We start from the raw sequence: 18,954 nt of genomic DNA on the forward strand, positions 1-18,954 counted from the left end.
AAACAACAAGCTTACATGACATCCTGACAGACGTTTTGGCTCCGTGGAGTTAATTGAAAGTCCAGCACAAACTAAAGCAATCGTTTTCCTCAGGCAAGTCACATAAACACACTCGTGGGTTTGTTTGTTTACCACTCGCAGCATGTGTTCCAGAACATTACTGCCTAGAAATCCAAAATGTAATTAGTGATCAGGAATGTGATGCTGACAACCTGTCCCGACTATGGACAACATCTTTGTTTCCATATGGAGCGTTGTCATTATATTAACCTGTTTAGGGCTTAACAAAGACGTCAGAGGGAACGATCACTTAGTGGTCAAAGGCCTATTTTGTTATTCAGCTTTTTTCCTCCAACTTTGAAAGTGGGAGGAATAAAGGGTATGCACAGATCTCTTGGAATGCTTTGCTGACCAAATTATCCTTCAGAAATTCCTGGATTTACTTGTTAATGACGCACTCAAAGCACGACAGCGGGCACGTGGTTAGGGTTAACGTTTACATCATCTTTCTGCATCTGTCATTCTCTTTGTCCTTTACTTTAGAAGAAATAGCCAAGTTTTTTCTTAATGTTTGCCATTGGTTGTTTTCTGCATCCCTAAGAAGATTTACGATTTTAAGTAAAATTCTCTCCAGAGTTTTGCAGGTAGACTCTTTAATTCAGTCAGCTCAGCAATGTACAAAAAGATCTGCAGGGCATGTTTTGGGGGGTTTTCGGCCTTTTGAGTCCCATTAAACTGGGACCACACAACAGCCAGGGGCATGACTTCTAACCTGCATGGAGGCATGCAGGTTAACATATGTGACTCCACAGTGAGTGCTTCCTTCCAAACCTTTTTGAAGACATGACAGGTAACTCAGAACACATTCAAAGTCACGGAATAAGTAAAATTGTACTTGCACATAATACAAATAACATAATATCTGAACTATGATCAGCACACGCTGAACCAGATGAGCTGGTTTGATACAGCAGGTGCTGAAAATACTTTTAGTGACTCATCGAGACAAATGAGAACATTGACTCACCTGAAACGATTTCAGGAAAACAGCGGACGGCACTTCTGTTTTCTGTGTGGAAGAGTTTGTTTAAAAAAACACGCGGGATCACCAAGAGGTCACTGCAGAACATCAGGAAGACATCTGCATGTCACATGCTTCAAATCATTTCAACCTCAAATACAAAAGGTCATTCTAACTTTTAATTTAAACTGTGTTTCTCTTCTGTTCTGCTTTACATTCTCCATGGATTCATATTTTAAAAGCCATTCCTGAATAAGTCCATCGAAATTAAGGTGAAAACATGGCTGAACTTATCTGTTTACAAGAATGAGATTTAAGTTTCCTCATGCTGGAAAAGGTTAAACAGTTAAATTCACAACATTTCGGAAACACCCTGTTCATATTCAGTCGTGTGTATTACAAGACTTCTGCTAGTAACTTCTTTCATTTACAGCTAGAAGATGTATGCGGCCAGTGCATCTTCTTTTCATCTTTCTTCTTTTTTTCCCAGCACAAAGTAAACTTGGTCTCTGGATTAACTCTAGGCCTTCAAACATGTGTGGTGACGTATTGGGAGAGCTGAAATACATGTTATGCTTACAGCCTCAACTCTTATTTAAGTGAGTGAAATATAATTAAAGACAGGTGTCCAAGCAAAACATATCTGTGTACACAAGCTCGCTCAAACAGAACAAGCATTGTCTGTGCACACAACTATATTAATATTGCTGCTGTCACGAATCCTGCCTGTCTGGACTTTGAGCATGTGGTGCAAACATGAGAGGGGTATTTTTGTTTAAACTACTGCTTTATCTTCTGCTTTTTCATTAGGATTAGTGCTGAACGTAATCTTTGCATCCACTTGTAAGGTTGGTCTGATGTTTTGGTAAACTCGCGATTAGAAAATGGTTTTACTTTAATTCTACTCATTTGAAAAGTGAAGCTTTTCAGCCGCACTACTATCCTGCATCCACACCCATCTGACGTCCCTCTGTCCTTAATTGCTGTTTGCAGAAGAAACCCTTGAGAATTTCCTCTGATTTGGCTTTTAGCCATGATTATAGCTATGCTCGTTCGCTCCAATGTGTTACATGTTTATGTGGTGGAAAAAACAAACCAAAAAAAATAAAGCAAGAACTAATTATTTGTAAACAAATTACAAAGTGAAATCCGCAGTGTGGTGTGACTCCATTTTTATTTTGTGGAGCTCCAAAGGCACCGAGAAAAGTTCGATTGCATAAGTGCGCAATAGAATAAATGTCACTGGCTGAACTTCAGTCTGTAATTATCAATTTGAATCACTGAGCCTAGCTTGTTTCTCCACTGAACCCTGCCCTTGGCAGTAATATAGCTTTGACTCATGGTGTTGGAGATGCTTTTCCAATTCACTGGCACGCAACATTGCTAAACAGAGACTCTCTATTATTTTCTTTAAAAGAAGAAGAAAGAAGAAAAAAAGCGGGCGTCCTAGCACACGTACCAGTCAAGGCAGTCGTAGCGCCTAAGCTGTGGAATAATTTACCCCTACACATCAGACAGGCTCACACTGTCAATCCTTTTTAAATCTTATCTTAAAACGCATTTTTATTTATTGGCTTTTAATACAGCATGAGAGTTATTTGTTAATTCATATTTGATGTTTGCTTTTAATACTCTAAGTTGTTTTATTATGTATGTTGTATTCTTGTACAGCACTTTGGTCAACGCTCCTGTTGTAATTAAATGTGCTATATAAATAATTAAACTATTAAGGAAACACTGAAGACAAACATCTGTTCAAAAATTGTTTATTAGAAAAAACAATTACAAAAATTTGGGCAATACTGTGAATCAACAATTGCACTTGTATAAAAAAATAATACATTCGTCGACTTCAGCCATTGTCACACAGCTGAACCTGAAGACTTCTGAAACTCCTTTTTTTTTGGAAGTTGAGGAGAAACATAATCCTTGAGAAGGTTTTTTTTTTTGGAATGTTCTTTGTCCCTATGTTTCAGTGGTATCTCCACTTAAAGGCTTGACCCACAGCACCGAGGCATCTGGCTCCCACCGAAAGATTCAGTCCACACAGCTCGGAGGTCTCCACTCCTCCTGTCCTTTTGTTTAGCAGCTGGGAGAGCTAATCTACGAGCCTTGTGCAGTTTTATAAGCAAACTGGAACCCCCTATTTTATTACCACTGCATTATAACACCATAGCCATCTAACACTTCAGTGCCTTGAGCCTTGTGTTAACACAACAAGGCTCTTGGAATACATCTACATACATGCTGACTGCTTCTTTTTTGTTCTAAGTTCTTGCAGGATACATTCAGCTCTATCCAGCTCTGTCCGAGAGAACAGCTCCCTGAAACTCTCATGCAAACTTCAACTGCAGATAATTAAGGCACACATATTTTTTTCCCTTTTACATATTGTTACCTGCATGCATAAAATACGTCTACATCTTCTTTTCTGACTTTTCTGCTCCACCGTCACACCTACAGATACAGTATGCGTTCGAGTAACAGAAATCACCGTAGGCACACAATGCATAGTGATGTGTGTTTTAAAAATCTCAGGCATAGGGAAAGTTGGAAACTGAGGGAAATAATTGCACTTCTCTCTTTACGCCACTCAAAGATGACAGTCGGCCATCTTATCAAGAGCGCCTTTTTCAGACATCTGAATGCCAGGTTCAGTTCCAACTTTCCGCCTGGTGAATATCAAGTGATCTCAACCCTTCCCAAAATGTCCCAAATTCCTTGAAAACACAAAAAAATATATAGATATCTTCACGTTAGGGAATCGTTGATTGGGAGGTATTTGTAGCTCACCACGCAGGGAACCAAAAGTCACTTGGGAAGAACAGGAACCAAAGCAGAGAAGTTGCTTTCCTTTCAGCCAGAACAGGAAAGCATCCACTTTACTGGACTGGAAACAAAGTGGCATCTCCTCCACTAACATCCAGTTCCTGTGAGCTCCGTCTCCTGGCGCTCCAGTCAATCTGTTAGCAAGTGCTATTAATCAGAGAGACATAATCCGGGAGAAGACAAATCTCTTGATTTGTTTCGTTAATGAGGCTGCTTGAAGCTCAGGCAGGGCTCTTGGTTCAACATGTCATGCAGCGAGGTCTCATGTTGATGGGCTGAGGGTTGGGGTCAATCTGCAGGAAAGAAAAGAAAATCAAAATGCATCAGATGAAGGTTGGGCAAGCAGATAATCCAGTCTTTGAATAAAACACTCTTCAATTATGCTCAACCTACACTCTGCTTACACCCACAGATTTGTTTCCATTTAGCTATTGTTACACAACACAGCTGAGATCTCAAGGTTTTGGTAAGCAGGGAATAAAAGGCCTTTATATGTAAGCTTTTATATGTGCCACTCAATCGCAGTAAACAACAGGAGTCGCTTCCAGCCAATGGTGACTCACCTCGCTGTACATTGGCGGAGGTCTGAAGCGAAACTCTTGGACAAAAGCCATTAGGGGTCGCTCCAGGATCCCGCTCAGGTCTTCAGCCTGTTGCGAGGCCACGGCGTTGTGGCGCTGCTCGGCCTCCTCCTCGGTTACCACAGAGCTGTAATCCGGAGGAGCTGCAGGGAAAAAACACAGGCAGGATGAGTCCACTCGCGTGACACGACGGAACAGCACAGGTCCAAACATCGAGCTGCTGACTCATGACTTCATTTTGAAAGCCCACGTAACATTAAGCGCCTTTGGCAGTAACAAACACTGATCTGATCCAACATGAGTTTCTGTGGAACCAAAACCTTTGTTTGTACATCTGACTCATGCAGTATTTTGGCTTTCTTGTCAAAGAAAAAAGTGGCACGCTCTAAAAATAATACTGGCAAAAAGAAAGAAAAACTTGTTTGCCATATGGGGAGTTTTTCCTTTTCTTCCCATAAAGCAGTACGGGACACTTACGCTCTGGCTGCTCGGGGATGGCCATGCGCAGCCACTCCAGGTTGACGCTGTACTGGCTGCTGACGCTGGATGTTCGGCTGCCGAAGGGATGGAGGGGTATGGTGCCTATGACCAGAGGCAGCTCGAGACACAGCTTGGATGTTCCGGGTACATCAACACAAACCTGACGGGAGGAAAGAGAGTTTATAATGCTACCTGGACTGAGTGAGGACTCAGAACTGCAGCAGCGCCAATGTTAGGCCGGCAGCTTACCTTCAGCATGTACTCCACTTTGATGATGCGGCACTGCAGGATGGACGGACCTACAGGTGGGATTTTGATGGCGCGGCCGTGCCAGGTTTCCCGACGTTTGGCACCGACGATGTCACCGCAAAGCGTGGCCACGACGGAGCGCTTCTGCTTCATGGTGCCGCGGGCGATGAACGTCTGCGTCTGAATGATAAAAGCTTTGGGGACAACAGATCTGGAGGTAGAGTTGTCGAACTCGGCAAAGACCGGTATCACCTCGCCTGTGGAGAGAGAAAAAGCACGCTTAGAAAGATGAGACACTACAAAAGTTTGAGCACATGGGAAAAGCAGAATGTGCGTACCTGGTGTGTAGCCTTTGCGGTCAATCTTTGCAGTTACCGACACCTGCCCAAAGCTGCGGTACCACGCCCGCGCCATTTTATCCTTCGTACCCGCCTGTGGTGCCTGGAGATTATAAAAACCAGTGAGCAAATTCCATAAAACCCTCAAAATGCATAAATAAATAGATCCCAGCGATTAAAGGTGAAGTCTGAGGCACTTACCAGTAAGGCTGGTGTGTTAATGTCGATGGGCTCGATGACTGTAAATTCCTTCTTGATTTTCCTGACTGTGGCCCACGGCCTGTGTAGCTTAACTTTGACCCAGTAACGGATGCTGCCATGTTTTCCCTCGAAGGAGGTGACCAGAGTTTCTTCTGGCAGCTGGAAGCTGAATGGAAACTCGTGTTTGCCAGCAGGTAGGACTGTCACTTCACCGTTATCTGAAAGAAAGAGGGGGAAAAAATTCTAAGTCAGTCACCTGTTCTTTCATTTTTTTGTTAATTTCCCAAAACAATTTCTATAACAGAGGCGCAGAGACTCGCTCTGTGGTAGGAGGAAATTTTACAGCGCAGACGATCATGTAGCGCAGACTTTGTTTTATTTGATGATTTAATGGTATGTATAATGTATACTTCATATAACCTGCATCAGCTTTGCTTGACTGTGGAAATAAACCTCAACTTGACAGTAGAATGCGCTCTGATTACCTGAAAGCTTATTTATTTGGCAGCAAATACCCACTTTTAAAATGATGCATCACAACAGACACAAAAGTATTCTACATGAATAACGCTTGTTTCATAGGAACAGTCCCGTAAGCCTGTGTTTCTCTGCAATCACATGGTTGCTTTGCTTGCTCAGAGGGGCGGTTCCTTCTCTATTGTGCTGACTGAGAACATGTTTTCCTCAAGCGATATCACACAGCTCGTCTCAACTCTCCTGGGTTCTCTTCACTCTTGCAGCACAAATCCGGGGACTGGTGTTTTGGTTTTGGTGAACCTTTGTTAGATGAATACTCCGATTTCATTTAAACAACACCAACAACATGTCAACTTCACGGGTCAAGTAGGCTGCAACAAGAAAGCCTTTCTCGTGCCCATCAGCAAAATCCCCCAAAGCAGATTCAGCTGATATGTGCTGCATGATGTGTTTTCTCATTGCTGGCTGCAGGTTTTCACACAACATGCAGCCGAGCATAGAGGCTAAACTCGGCAGGAAAACAACAGAAAAATCGACAAAGCCCTTGGCTGCCCATTTCCTGCCTGTACTTTAAACCAAAAACAGCTCTGTGTCCAAATGAATGAAGCCAGAAACCTGAGGCAAAGTCAGCATGCAGAAAAGAAGGAAAAACAAGTCTGGATTTGCTTTCAATTTGGAAAAGCCAGTCTTACTTCTTTTATTTTTCCCCACAGACGTTTTGGGGGTGAGGAAGCAGCTGCTGCTCTATGTTCTTTATGTACATGCTCACGTATTCTTCTTCAAGGAAGTAAAAGAAATGAACCTGAATGGTTTTCTTTTTCATTGCCAGCGTTTACATGAGTTGCTGTTCTAGTTTACAAGTTTATAAATCATTCATAACCAATGCAAAGTCTCCGATCTAAGGTTAACTACAGAAGTGGGGGCAGTTAGACTTTAACTCATCCCAGTCACCATCTACGCAAACATCCTGAAACACACTATTTTAAGTCTGCAGACAATCTGTCCCCACACAGATAAGCTGTTTTCACAGTTGTCTAGACCGCTCGATCACAGAGAGGACACTTTGGCTGCTTGAGTTGACAGACTTACTGGACTGACCTGCCTGCAGCAGCACCTCTCTGCGGTTCAGGTACTCCACTTCGTCGCCGTAGTTCTGGGTGTACGCGGTGCTGGAGCCCGCCGATCGGGACTCGGTCCAGTGCACTTTTGCAAAACCCTCAGCGTGAAGCTTCAGGGAGTCTACCCGACTCTCCCCGGACAGCTCCAGCACCACCCGCCCGGACACAACATCCCCACTGCTGTACACAGGAGGACAGTCCACCTCCGGAGAGTCGAAGACTATGTCAAACTTTTTCAGCTTGTCGAAAATCATTTTTTGCAGGTTTTGCGACTCCTCTCTGTTCTCAAACGAAAAGAAGTGAGAGATTCCTTTATTGTTCCTTCGCAGTGTGTTTAAAGGGTGCTGAGAGTGGCTCTCCAGGTTGCTGCCGCCTACTCTCGTGTGCTCGAAAGCTCGATATGATGTTCACTTTCGGACGGCAGCCTTTTTGCAGGCTGAGAAAGTGGGCGGAGTCTACGGATCGTTATGTAAGGCCTCAGGAGAGGGTTGAAGGCTGGGCGATGCTGCCTTCAGGAACTCCTCCTCGGCGCTGACCCTTCAGACTGCTGCTGTTGTTGTAAATAAGACATAGTCGAGACAGCTTCTTTACTCCGTCAACGTAAACAAGAAAACCTATCAGGTTTCAAAAAAGTGGACAGAACTTGAACTTCCCAGGATTCAAACAGCACATCTGGTAAACAGCAGGCTAAACCCACTTCAAATGCAAAAGAGAAACAAGTGGTGCGTCCGTGTTTTAGGGGGTTGTTGTTGGTCTAATTTGACCTCTTTTCTTTTTCTGCGTGTTTACAAGTTGACCTCCTGCTCCAGGAGGACGCAACAGGTATGAAACCACAGGGATACGTGCTCACAGCAGGGCCTACGAAATGATGTCAGAATTAACATGAGACTGTAATCATGATGAAAATGAAACTGAAAACAACAGCCGCTCATCTGGCCTGCTTATCAAATAAAAAGTCCCGGCATTACTTTCCATTTTGTCGGGCTGTTAAGGTGCAGCAATTCTCTCACACACACACACACACACACACACACACACACACACACACACACACACACACACACACACACACACACACACACACACACACAAAAACGTCCACATTTCCAAACTAAGCCTGAAGGAAGCATAACAAACACGCAGGCTGGGTGTGGAGGCGGTAGAGTGGAAAACGGGGCCTGGGGATGATTGATGGTTACAGGTTCTTAGAAGAAAACAGGCTTACTGGGTATGCCTCGGTCTGGGAGAGACCCTGGGAGGCTCAGGGTAGTTTCAGTCGGTACCGAAGCTGTTTACTCCACTTCTCCCCTGTCTCTTTTAACATACTATTGCAATTCAGTACAAACACAAGCAGCAGTTATTAAAGAAAATAAAGAAAAGTCATAGATGAAACGCAAAGAAAAGCTCTGCGACAGTTTAATTATGTCATCAATAGAGACTTCTTTAAATTTAACATTCGGCTCCAAAAATGTCCGAACAGAGTGATCTGTGCGCAGAAGTGGGGGTTTTAATCCGCCACTTTTGCAGGTTCTCTTCATTCAGGTCTGCTCTGTGAAAAACAAACTTGTTTACGTCTTTGTTCCCGGGACGAAGAGTCAGCTCTCTACTGCCACTTACCGATCAGCTCAAGCCCAAATTTAACTTGTAGCAAACAAGTTGCATGCAAGGAGTTCCGATTTGGAGTAAAAGCAAAGCCAGCACGCCATCTGCTGGTAAGCAGGAGCAAAGCCGGCTGTAAAGTGCTCCATGCTTTAATGCAGAAGGCCATGTGGCCTGATAGATCACCCCCACTGTGCAGATGACTCTGTATGATTACTCTCGGAGGGGGACCAAAGGGGCTCCTCTGTGTGTGGAGCTGCTCACTAAACAAATATACGAACTAAATTACGACACAGCAAATATCAGTTCTATAAAGTTCTGCGTTAATTCACAGACAACTGGAGAATAATGAGCCTTAAAGAACACTGCAAAAAGAATGGGGAACAGCAGCAGCTGACAGCACGGTAAAGAGGGCGGCGCCAAGGAGAGCCGTGGCTTGGTTTCCTTGTTGCCATAGTGACGTAGGCTGCATTTTTTAAAAACAGCCCCCCTCCACCCCACTCGTTCCCCCCTCTTCCTTCCTTTCTTTCTCCTGTCTTCTACCTCCTCCTCTTTTTTTTCCTGCTTAGACCACATACAACATCCCACAGCTTTAATTAAATGTATATTTACTCCTGTTCTAAACTCACCAGGTATAAATAAATAAATAAATGTATAAAATCTAAAAAAGGAAATAGGATTTTGTTCTTGGGAAGATGTAGGACACATATCAGAAGGTTAAGGCTGTGCAAAAATAATTAGCGCTGCTATTTCCTGGAGAGGTCCTGCAAATGTCATTTACAGGACAAACCTCCCAGTGTCTGTGCCAGTGTAACATTATTCTGTACAAACCACGCCGGTGCAAAATATACACGTACAACTCGTGCAATAAAGTTTTAAAAAACAAAATAAAACTGCATTTGTGTGACAACATTTATGAGACTTTTTTTTTTCTTTTCTGTGGCTATTAGCAAAGCTAAAGCTGTACCACCAGGTCCATCTTTCATACACAGGTTCTATGGCTCTACACCTTATTCACACTAAACAGTTTTTTTAGGCTTCACTGCTACAATGATCATTAGGACCAAAAATTGTCAAATCCTCACAAAACTATGTGATTTCACATAGTTTTGTGAGGATTTGACAGTTATATTGCTTTAGACACTTCATTTTATGTGTAAGTATGGTGGGATTTAGAAGTTCAACATGATGAAATAACCACAGATAACTCTCCTGTTTGGCTAATTGTAAATAAATCAATAATAAAATAAAAAGTGTTCTTCCAAAATTGATGAATGAGATGAGGAAAACTACAATGAGTTCAATTGGAAACCTGTTCTTTTAGTGACATATATGACTGAGGTGCCTCCATAGTGTAGTGGTAACAACAAATCTCTTTTGCGTTGTGTAAGGAAAGGCAGGGGCAGGGATGGCTCAGTAGGTAAAGTGGTCGCCCCATGATCGGAAGGTCGGCGGTTCGAATCCACTTAACGGCTACCCTGAGGTACCCCTGAGCAAGGTACTGTCCCTACACACTGCTCCCCGGGCGCCTGCTTAGTGGGCTGCCCACTGCTTCACTGAGTGAATGGGTCAAATGCAGAGAAAAACAAGTAATTTCCCCATGGGGATCAATAAAGTATCCATTATTATTATTATTATTATCAGGTCTAAAGTAGACAGTGATATATATTAATTTGGATTAAATGTAGGCTGTAGAATTAATATGAATGTAAAAAGCATGCTAAGTGCACCTTTAACCGCAGAGCAGAAGGCACAACTGTTGCAGCAGATAATGATGCACTGTCTGGAATTGCAATTTCAATTCAACTGCACTGCAGCCGCTGGAATCTAAAACTACTGGCATCTACTTATCTGCCCAAAATATGGAGTCAAACACAGCATCCTATGAAACATTAACCACTGTGTTTATTTACATAGCTACGATGGCCTGTGCTCTCTGCTTCTCGATGCTGTCCGTGCTCAGAGAATTCAACACGTTACAGTACCACGTCCAGTACAACGTCATACCCAGTGAACCAACTGCATATGTTTGGACTTTACACTAATGGGTTTGTGTTTAATGTCAAAGATTATGCTATCTGGCAGATATATCTGGTCGCTCACGCAGGTTTCCGCGCAACACATTTGGCCCAGGTGGCTCCAGTTTGCAAACTGCATCGACTACAAGACGCAGTGTTGACCAGCTGGCACACAAACAACAGATCAGCAGTTTAACACCACATTATTCGGCGCAGAGAGAACACTTTTCATCCACCAGGTGCAACATACACTGAAATAATAATAATAATGGATACTTTATTGATCCCCATGGGGAAATTACTTGTTTTTCTCTGCATTTGACCCATTCACTCAGTGAAGCAGTGGGCAGCCCACTAAGCAGGCGCCCGGGGAGCAGTGTGTAGGGACGGTACCTTGCTCAGGGGTACCTCAGGGTAGCCGTTAAGTGGATTCGAACCGCCGACCTTCCGATCATGGGGCGACCACTTTACCTACTGAGCTATCCCTGCCCCAAATACAGTTGTTACGTTTATATTTAGCAACAGAGCCGCAAACTGCAGAAACTTTATTGACAATAAGACTACACAGCTACATTATGGGACAGAAGAAGTAGAAAAAGAGTATGAGAATGGCATCAGGTTCAACACAAATAATACAAGTGTCTTTAAAAGTGCTGTCCTGCCCTTTCCAGCAGTCGCAGTTAATAGTTTGTGTGTTCACCACTACTGTCACTGCATCGAGTGCATCAAAAATTAACTCATTTGCTCACTCAGTTGTTTGTTTTGTTAAATATAAAGAAGAATGGCAAAAAATCTACTTCTCACTTGCAACTTTTGCATTATGTGTGAGCCTAATAGTGTGTTTGTGTCTCAACAGAACCTTGAAAAAAAAGACTGTGGAAATTCACCTGGGGATATTTTACAGTCAGAGTGAACATTAACCACTGTACAAACAGAATACTAATTACTCCATGTCAGTAATATTATCTGCAATCTTTAATACTAACCTCTGATCAGATGCTGTCTCTTCCTAAAATAGGTGACTTTAGAGGTGTAGTCATTATAGACGGAGTTCATGCCACGGTTTTCCAGCCAGTGTGCTGTGGCTACTCCTCGTCCCAGCACCTTCATGGAGTGTACTCTGGTGGCCCTGCGCAGCTCCAGGACCACCTGGCCAGACACCACCTCCCCTCCAATGAACGCCGCATCAGCCGGACCATCCAGCTCTAGGGTGAAGGACTTTATGGAGCTCAGTGCCATTTCTACATGCGAGGACAGAAGAACAGCACATAATGTGCACACACTGTTCACCAAGGTTGAATAGGTTGCCACAGTAATGATGCAAAAGTGTGCAAAACTGTTTTTTGGGTGCTGTAAAAAATATAGGTCTACTGCAAATAGAAACAGTCAGGCAGAGTATATATACTGTAGCGTGTCAGCTGGAGACATGGATGCTTCTAAAGCTTCTGTAAACACTAGGGAACCATGACACAATGAAATTATGCATGATGTCCTACCTGCCATGTTTAAAGGCTGAATTTAAACGTGTACAATGCATTAAATAAAACTCGAATCGAACATACAGTACTGCAGTTTTTCTTTCAGAGTTATTTGTAGGGTGGGGTTTGGGTGGTCTTAATTAGGGTGTCGGCCAAGATAGCAACTATTATGCGGGCTGTTTCGGTTTACAAACATACTTCATAATAATAAAACGCTCCAGTGTTTCTGCTCTTTAAACACAAATCAGGCCTAATGGTTACTTGGATGGTTTTAGTTACCTGTTTGGCCACGATGCATTTAAATTCAGTCAGCAATATTACAAAAACATTTCCCTATATACACCAAAGCCACATCTGCTTTGTCGTGCTATAACACTGTAGTAACAACCAACACATGTTTTCTGTTTACCGTAATGCATTTGGATCAAGTCAAGTTCAGCCTAATATTATTTCCATTATGCGGCTGCTACGTTTCAAATTTATAAGCGTCCAGAAGAGCAGGTTAGAGTTAAGAACAGGAACTGCGTCTTATTAAAACAGCTGAAGTGACGTTTAAAAGGCTCCTACTAACTCACCGACGGAAGATAAGAGACGTAGAGGTCCTCGCGAGGGTCGACGTGCTCAACTGCGCGTTCGCTCTGACTCAGTGAATGTTAAATGGGAGCCCGGGCTTTATGAACGGGGGCAGGTTTCAACGCCCAGATACAAGACAGCTCCGTGCTGTACTCCAATGAAGAAGAGTACATGCTCGCACATGCCCGCCCACTTTGCCGCTGAGGAGGAGGAGGAGGAGGAAGCACCGCGTGGAGTGTGCTCGCTGTACATCAGTTAACAAGGTGATTTTTCCCCGCTGTATTTACACAGTTTGTAGCATACTTCACCCGTGTTTATGTCTGTATATAAACAAGGTTTAGGTTAAGGATAGAGAAGGGTTGACTGCAGGCTTTTATTTTGAAGGCCGTGTGTATTTTTCATTTGAACTATCAACGCTTAGTTCTCTTATTAGTTTTTCTATTTGCATTATAAATACCAAAAAGTGTGTTTTAAACTTGAAATGTAAAAGCCTCTCTGTGACAGTTGTGAGGCAGACGTGCCTGGACGCATGTCAGGCGTTTAAAAAGGAGGAGAACAAGGGCAATGAAAAGTGTTTTCTTGTTTGCATCTCAGTCATGTGCCCCAGCTGAAAGATCTGCTCACATGTTGGTCTAAACTTGATTAAGTTGTGATATGATCATATTACTCACTCGGTTTTTTTGTGTTTGTAGAGTTTCGTCAATTAATGATAAAAATGTGATTATTAATAAATCAAATCAAATGTAAAAAATAAAAACATCCTTTTCAGCATTTTCTGTCTAATGTTGTATCAGCGCAATATGCTGTATATTCATTATTTTCATGTATTGGGCTTTCATGTCTACAGCAGTTCAGATAAATCAGTGAAATCATAGTTGTCCTTTATAAGCACTCGTTAATATTAAACTTCTATGTCTTGAAAGCTTAATTATTAATCATTTCCATTTACTTTAAGTGCTGATATTTTCTAATCTGGTCATTCTGGAGTTTAATCTGATATTGCTCTGTCTCCCTGGCTGGCCTGCTAACTTTCCAGCCCGTAACTGGACTGTTGCCTTTAAGGTTGATGAACTCAGTTTGTCAGTTTGTCGCGTCAGTTTGTTTACCCCTACTTGCTTCCATTGCAGGCTTCTTATTATTACTATTATTACTATTTTATCATCAGGGCCTGCTTCTCTGTGTCAAGGCTGTGTATTGCTACAACATGGATTGTTTTTATGGAGTTTTGTGGTCAGTCATGCTTGAAGGAGGGGATGAGAATATTTCTCCAAAACACACGGTAACCTTCTTCTTGGCAGTCAGCGTTGACAGTATAAACAGGGTGGAAGCAGGACAGTCGGGTTCGAGGCCGCTTTAACTCTGCAAGATATTGCAGATGAGGCTAAAGGTTTATGTTTAAGCCATCTAACTGCTAAAGCCGCACTTGTACACTGACTCAACATTTCACACAGTGCTAGCCTGGGTAAACATTTATTTATTATGATCAGGCCAGCAAGTTCATGGGAATTCTTCTGCAGTTCTCTGAAAAACAAAAAACAAAAAAACACCTGAACTTAACAGATTTGTAATTTTTAAAGAACTCGAGGATCATGGCAAAAGATTAACACGAGGATACATTTGAACAACAGTACATGTTTGTTTTTTGTAGAAGCTTGCAGAAAACGTAGTACCTGTGTTTGACCTTTTTAATCATTCACACTGCTACATGAAAACAGTTACGTGAAATTTTAAAACATGGATTTATTCATTTTTAGAAGCCTTTAAAGAAAAAACAATAACAATATCAGTAATAATCACATATTCTCTTTAACACTCTTTGTTAACAAAAAATGCTATTCTCAGTCACATGACGCCTAATGAGAGACGTGACTGCAGCCTGTGTGATGCAGGTTCAAGGGTTTGATTGCGTAGTCCTCACTGCTGGTGGTTCTGAAATGCTGCTGGACCAGTGGAAACCTGATGTTGCTCTATTTAAACAACAAAGATCAATAAACAGAATAATCAATATTATTTAATGATTCACAGGATAAGACAAAAATGGAAGGAAATAGAATGTATATAATTAGTGCAAGTAGTCTTGCCACTAATATTATTTTTACTAATTTGGGAGCAGATATCACAATCCTGGCTCCTTCACACAATAAAGGGGAGAAATTAATTTTTGCACCGTGTTGATTGACCGATGCAGAGTTTTCCTGTTCGTCTTTAAAAGAAGGTAGTCGTACTTGGTGGTGCTGAGGCCCAACCCTTGTTCTGTCAGACACAATGAAAATGTTTAATATATTCACATATCTCTTTGAGCAAGAAAGAAAAAGAAAAAATAGTAGTAGCATCAGATATAACACAGGAGGATCATTACATCAAGCTTAACATAGCAAAATACATCATCATCAAATGTAAGTCCAGGCTCTATGAGTCAAGTTAACCTGAAGTGAAAAACAACCATTCTTTATCTGTTAGTGAATGTTTAAAATACAAAACTAAGCAGGAGGTGTGCTATCTTACATCAGAGAAGGAGATTTTGTTGGTGGGGACTGACATCCTCTCATCCATCCCTTGTGTAGAGAACTAACATTTTGTGCTTTTGAATCCTAACAACTGGAGCTTCTGGGAAATAAACAAAACAGATGAATCCAGGCAGATAAATGAAGACAGAATAATATAATAGCCTTGCATTTTTATCCTAATATCGTATCATAATACTTTTGATTTTAAAAGAAACTTTTAGTCGCACAGTCAACCTACAGATCATTCAGGTGAAAACCTGTATCAAACTGTAATCCATGACCTCACTCTAATTTTATTTTTTTTAGACTTTTTACTAAGACAGAAAGATTGGAAACATAATATACAAAAAAAACTCAAAAAGATAATCTGGTTTTAAACTTGTAGTCAAATATTAACATTTAAACACTGAGTATAGCAGATGAATGCAGACCATCATCAAGTAAAAGTGTTCCTGCTGAGTCATGTCTCCTCAAATTAGACAAAGAGTTCGTGTAACAATGAGCATAGCCTTTGGATGCCAGCCTCTTTCTTGGTATCCAAGGGCCATAAACTTTTGCTTAGCTTGATTTAATAATTCCGGTGTTGTGAATTATTAGTTACCAAGAATGAATACTAGGGAAAAAAAGCCTGTGTGGGCATGGAAGAATATTCTAACCCAGGTTGTGGTAACAAAAGTCCTCCCTAGCTGTGGAGGACCAGGAGTCCGTTGAAGCAGTGTTGTGCTTGCTCTTTCACCACAGGCTGCCTGTATCAAAAACATAGATAATTCATTTATTATTTGTGTAGTGGGGAGTCCAGAAACTAGTAATAATTTTCGTATTTTGCATCATTTTAAAATTACCTTTGAATCAACTGGATGTAAATGTTACTGTACATCTTAAATCTCAAGCAGGACTACTGCATCAAAAAAGAGCTATAAAGAGAGGCACCAGGCACTATGGCATTAATTGCTTCTACTATTTGACATCTTTGTGTATACAGCCGATCATGTGGAAGGGGTTTTCCAGTGAAGCAGAAAGGTTGCAGACCTGCAGACACCGGGCTGACTGAATGATGTAGCGTGGGTCGTCTGTCTTTCCACAATCTTGACACGATCAAACCCAAAGGCACTGAAGAGGTGTGCTGGAGGGAAACAAAACAACAGCCACCGTTATGATTTGTGTGCTGATAACACCCATGTCCTGGAAAACTTCATGAAAAGGTCAATACTCTTTTCACTTCTGCACATCTACTTTAAGTTGACACTCAAGGTCAGACTATGCACACAGCTGACAATAGACCTAAGAAAATGGGTTCCCTGGAGCAGATGAGGATTTACAGGGAAGACACTAAATTCAGTTATTAATCATGACCTGCAGTTATGGCATTGGGTGCAAATGTATGAGAAACCTGTGGGTAATACATTTATTGCATGTAGTTGAAAAGCTGTAGTCAGTGTTAGGTTATTTTACCTTTATATTATTTTATTGTTAATTTATTGCTAATTTTATTGTTAATTAATTACGACTTTTATGTGACCTAAATCAGGTATAAGGTTGAAAAGTTCAGTTGTGAGAATTTTGAGAATTTCAATTTTTTCATGGAAATTTCTATCAGAGTAAATATTTGTCCTACTAGAACAGTTTATATCAAGCAGTTCAGATTATCATCCCTGCCACGTCGTTATCAGAATATAAAGCTATCATTGCGATGTCTCATGACGTAAGAGATGCTGCACCCACTTTATTACCCGTTTCACTGATTGAGCAGCCCTGCTCCAAGTTCCCTGAAAGGTGTTGTTGTACTCGGAGACAAAGCTGTGATCACACACGTCCCCTTTATTTGTGGGACTCTGTCTTCTACAGAGAAATTAATGATTTTGTTAAACATTACATTCTCCTGGATTCATAGATGAGTGCTCACAATCACAAGAGGTCCCATACGTGTTATTTGTTACAAGGTGATGACATTGAAAGGACGGCATTTTGAAAAGGTTTACCTTCTTCTTGAGTGTAAACACCCAGATCTGATTAATATTCATGTCAGTCAAATGTCACTTTAGCAAGGAGTCCATTATCTAATGTGGATTTTTCAATTTTACCAGAAAATCCAAAACAATTAATCTGATTATATTTTAATTGTGTATATTTTACTAAGCTAGATGTTTAACTGTAGCTTTAACAAAAGGAGAGCCAGAGTGTGGAATGAAGCTCACTCGGATGGTGCTTTCCAGAAGCTTTTCCACATGCTGGATCCTAATGGTGGCGAATGTTGGTCGGATGGGTCTCTGAGGGAGTTGTAAGGAATGAGCCTGGAAATTCTGGGCATGCGTGGTGAGGTATTCAGCTATCCGAGAGTCTGTTTCCATCTTGAAGTTAGTTTTATGCATGGCACGTGGGATCAGGAGAATCTGTGGCAATGAGTGATGCTGGTAGGACACCGCTGTCTCTGTGAAGTACTCAGTGTACCCCAAGTCCTTGGCATGCCCCTGGGCTGGGACAGGGTGATGACATGGCTCTACCTTAAATTAAAATGCTGGAAGTCCTCTTGGAAACAGGTTGAGTATGCATCTGGAACGTTTCTGTACAAAAATGGGATGTTGGTCGATGGGAGCAGCTCTTTCCCCATTCGACGGGCTGAAATCAGTGTTTTCTCCAACAAGACAGTCATACTTAATACCACAACTGTCCTACTTGAGTTACTGTAAATTGCTTGTTTAGCATAAATATGATTCTGAAGCAGGTAAAGAAAATGCTGCAATGCTTCACCAGAGAAACGTCTGTGCTGTGGAACATGGTAATGTTGATACTGCTGCTTGCTGCTCCTGCAGAGAGAAAAATAAATACTGTGGTGTCCTGTTACCTGTCGAAGACAGTGAGTGGAGTGGACACAAAATTATTCAGCAGGAAGATGTATTTCCATAATAAGGATATGTGTTATTTTAGGTATGAGAATTTTCCAAAACAGAAAAATGCCTTGCTGAGGACACAGTAGACTCCTCTTTGCCTTTTCAAGGTGGCGTTAATTCTATAAAGTCTTGTCTATTGGTACCATAATACATAATCATAGATAATAAAAATGCATTTGGCACTTAACTCATTTTAAAAATATGGGCATAAGCTTAACGGTCTATGTTTTGAAATGATTAAAATATAAAACAAAATAATCCGTCTTTGTCACAAAATAAGCTAAAAAGTTTATTTTTCACAGCTGTAGATTACCTAAAATGTCCTTTTGCAATACAGCATGATCATTTCAACATTACAGTGGAACATAGGCTTTAGGGAGCATTTTAAATAACGAGAGCTCAATTAAAATACAGAATATATTTAAAAAGCTTTGATAAGACACAAAATTCAAGTTAGATATGGAAATGCATACATTTGAAAAAGCAGCCTCTTTTTGTTTCATTCATACGGGTTGTCGGTGATCGCAGTCACTTCCAGTTCTTCAACAGCAGGTGTCCGTCAAAGTTCATTTTTGACCACTCTGAATCTTCACAGGC

The 18,954-nt window shown here is 41.5% G+C and overlaps 2 protein-coding genes across 4 annotated transcripts; both read right to left on the reverse strand.

Moving 5' to 3' along the window:
• Positions 1–2,777: 2,777 nt before the first annotated feature.
• Positions 2,778–13,029, reverse strand: arrdc2 (arrestin domain containing 2). 3 transcript variants are annotated; one of them, XM_085372364.1, is made up of 8 exons: positions 12,965–13,029; positions 11,898–12,152; positions 5,700–5,917; positions 5,499–5,601; positions 5,161–5,417; positions 4,909–5,071; positions 4,414–4,574; positions 2,778–4,143 (listed from the first exon to the last, which is right to left on the reverse strand). In XM_085372364.1, the coding sequence occupies exons 2-8, from the start codon at positions 12,148–12,150 to the stop codon at positions 4,090–4,092; spliced, it is 1,209 nt and encodes a 402-aa protein (XP_085228490.1). In that variant the 5' UTR covers positions 12,151–12,152; positions 12,965–13,029; the 3' UTR covers positions 2,778–4,089. The 3 variants fall into 3 exon arrangements, with proteins under 3 accessions (XP_085228490.1, XP_085228487.1, XP_085228489.1); XM_085372361.1 differs by lacking the exons at positions 11,898–12,152; positions 12,965–13,029 and adding an exon at positions 7,266–8,326; XM_085372363.1 differs by lacking the exons at positions 11,898–12,152; positions 12,965–13,029 and adding an exon at positions 7,275–8,325.
• Positions 13,030–14,815: 1,786 nt separating this feature from the next.
• LOC146617874 (uncharacterized) lies at positions 14,816–18,077 on the reverse strand. Its single transcript, XM_085373539.1, is given in 7 exon segments — positions 14,816–14,929; positions 15,188–15,215; positions 16,499–16,566; positions 16,569–16,592; positions 17,200–17,266; positions 17,603–17,925; positions 17,961–18,077. Coding segments are annotated over 7 exon segments (741 nt in total).
• Positions 18,078–18,954: the final 877 nt, after the last annotated feature.

The sequence above is a fragment of the Diplotaxodon limnothrissa genome, linkage group LG15 (assembly GCF_057381915.1).
Source record: "Diplotaxodon limnothrissa isolate DT_005_m linkage group LG15, D_limnothrissa_male_GT1.1, whole genome shotgun sequence".
NCBI lineage: Eukaryota > Metazoa > Chordata > Actinopteri > Cichliformes > Cichlidae > Diplotaxodon > Diplotaxodon limnothrissa.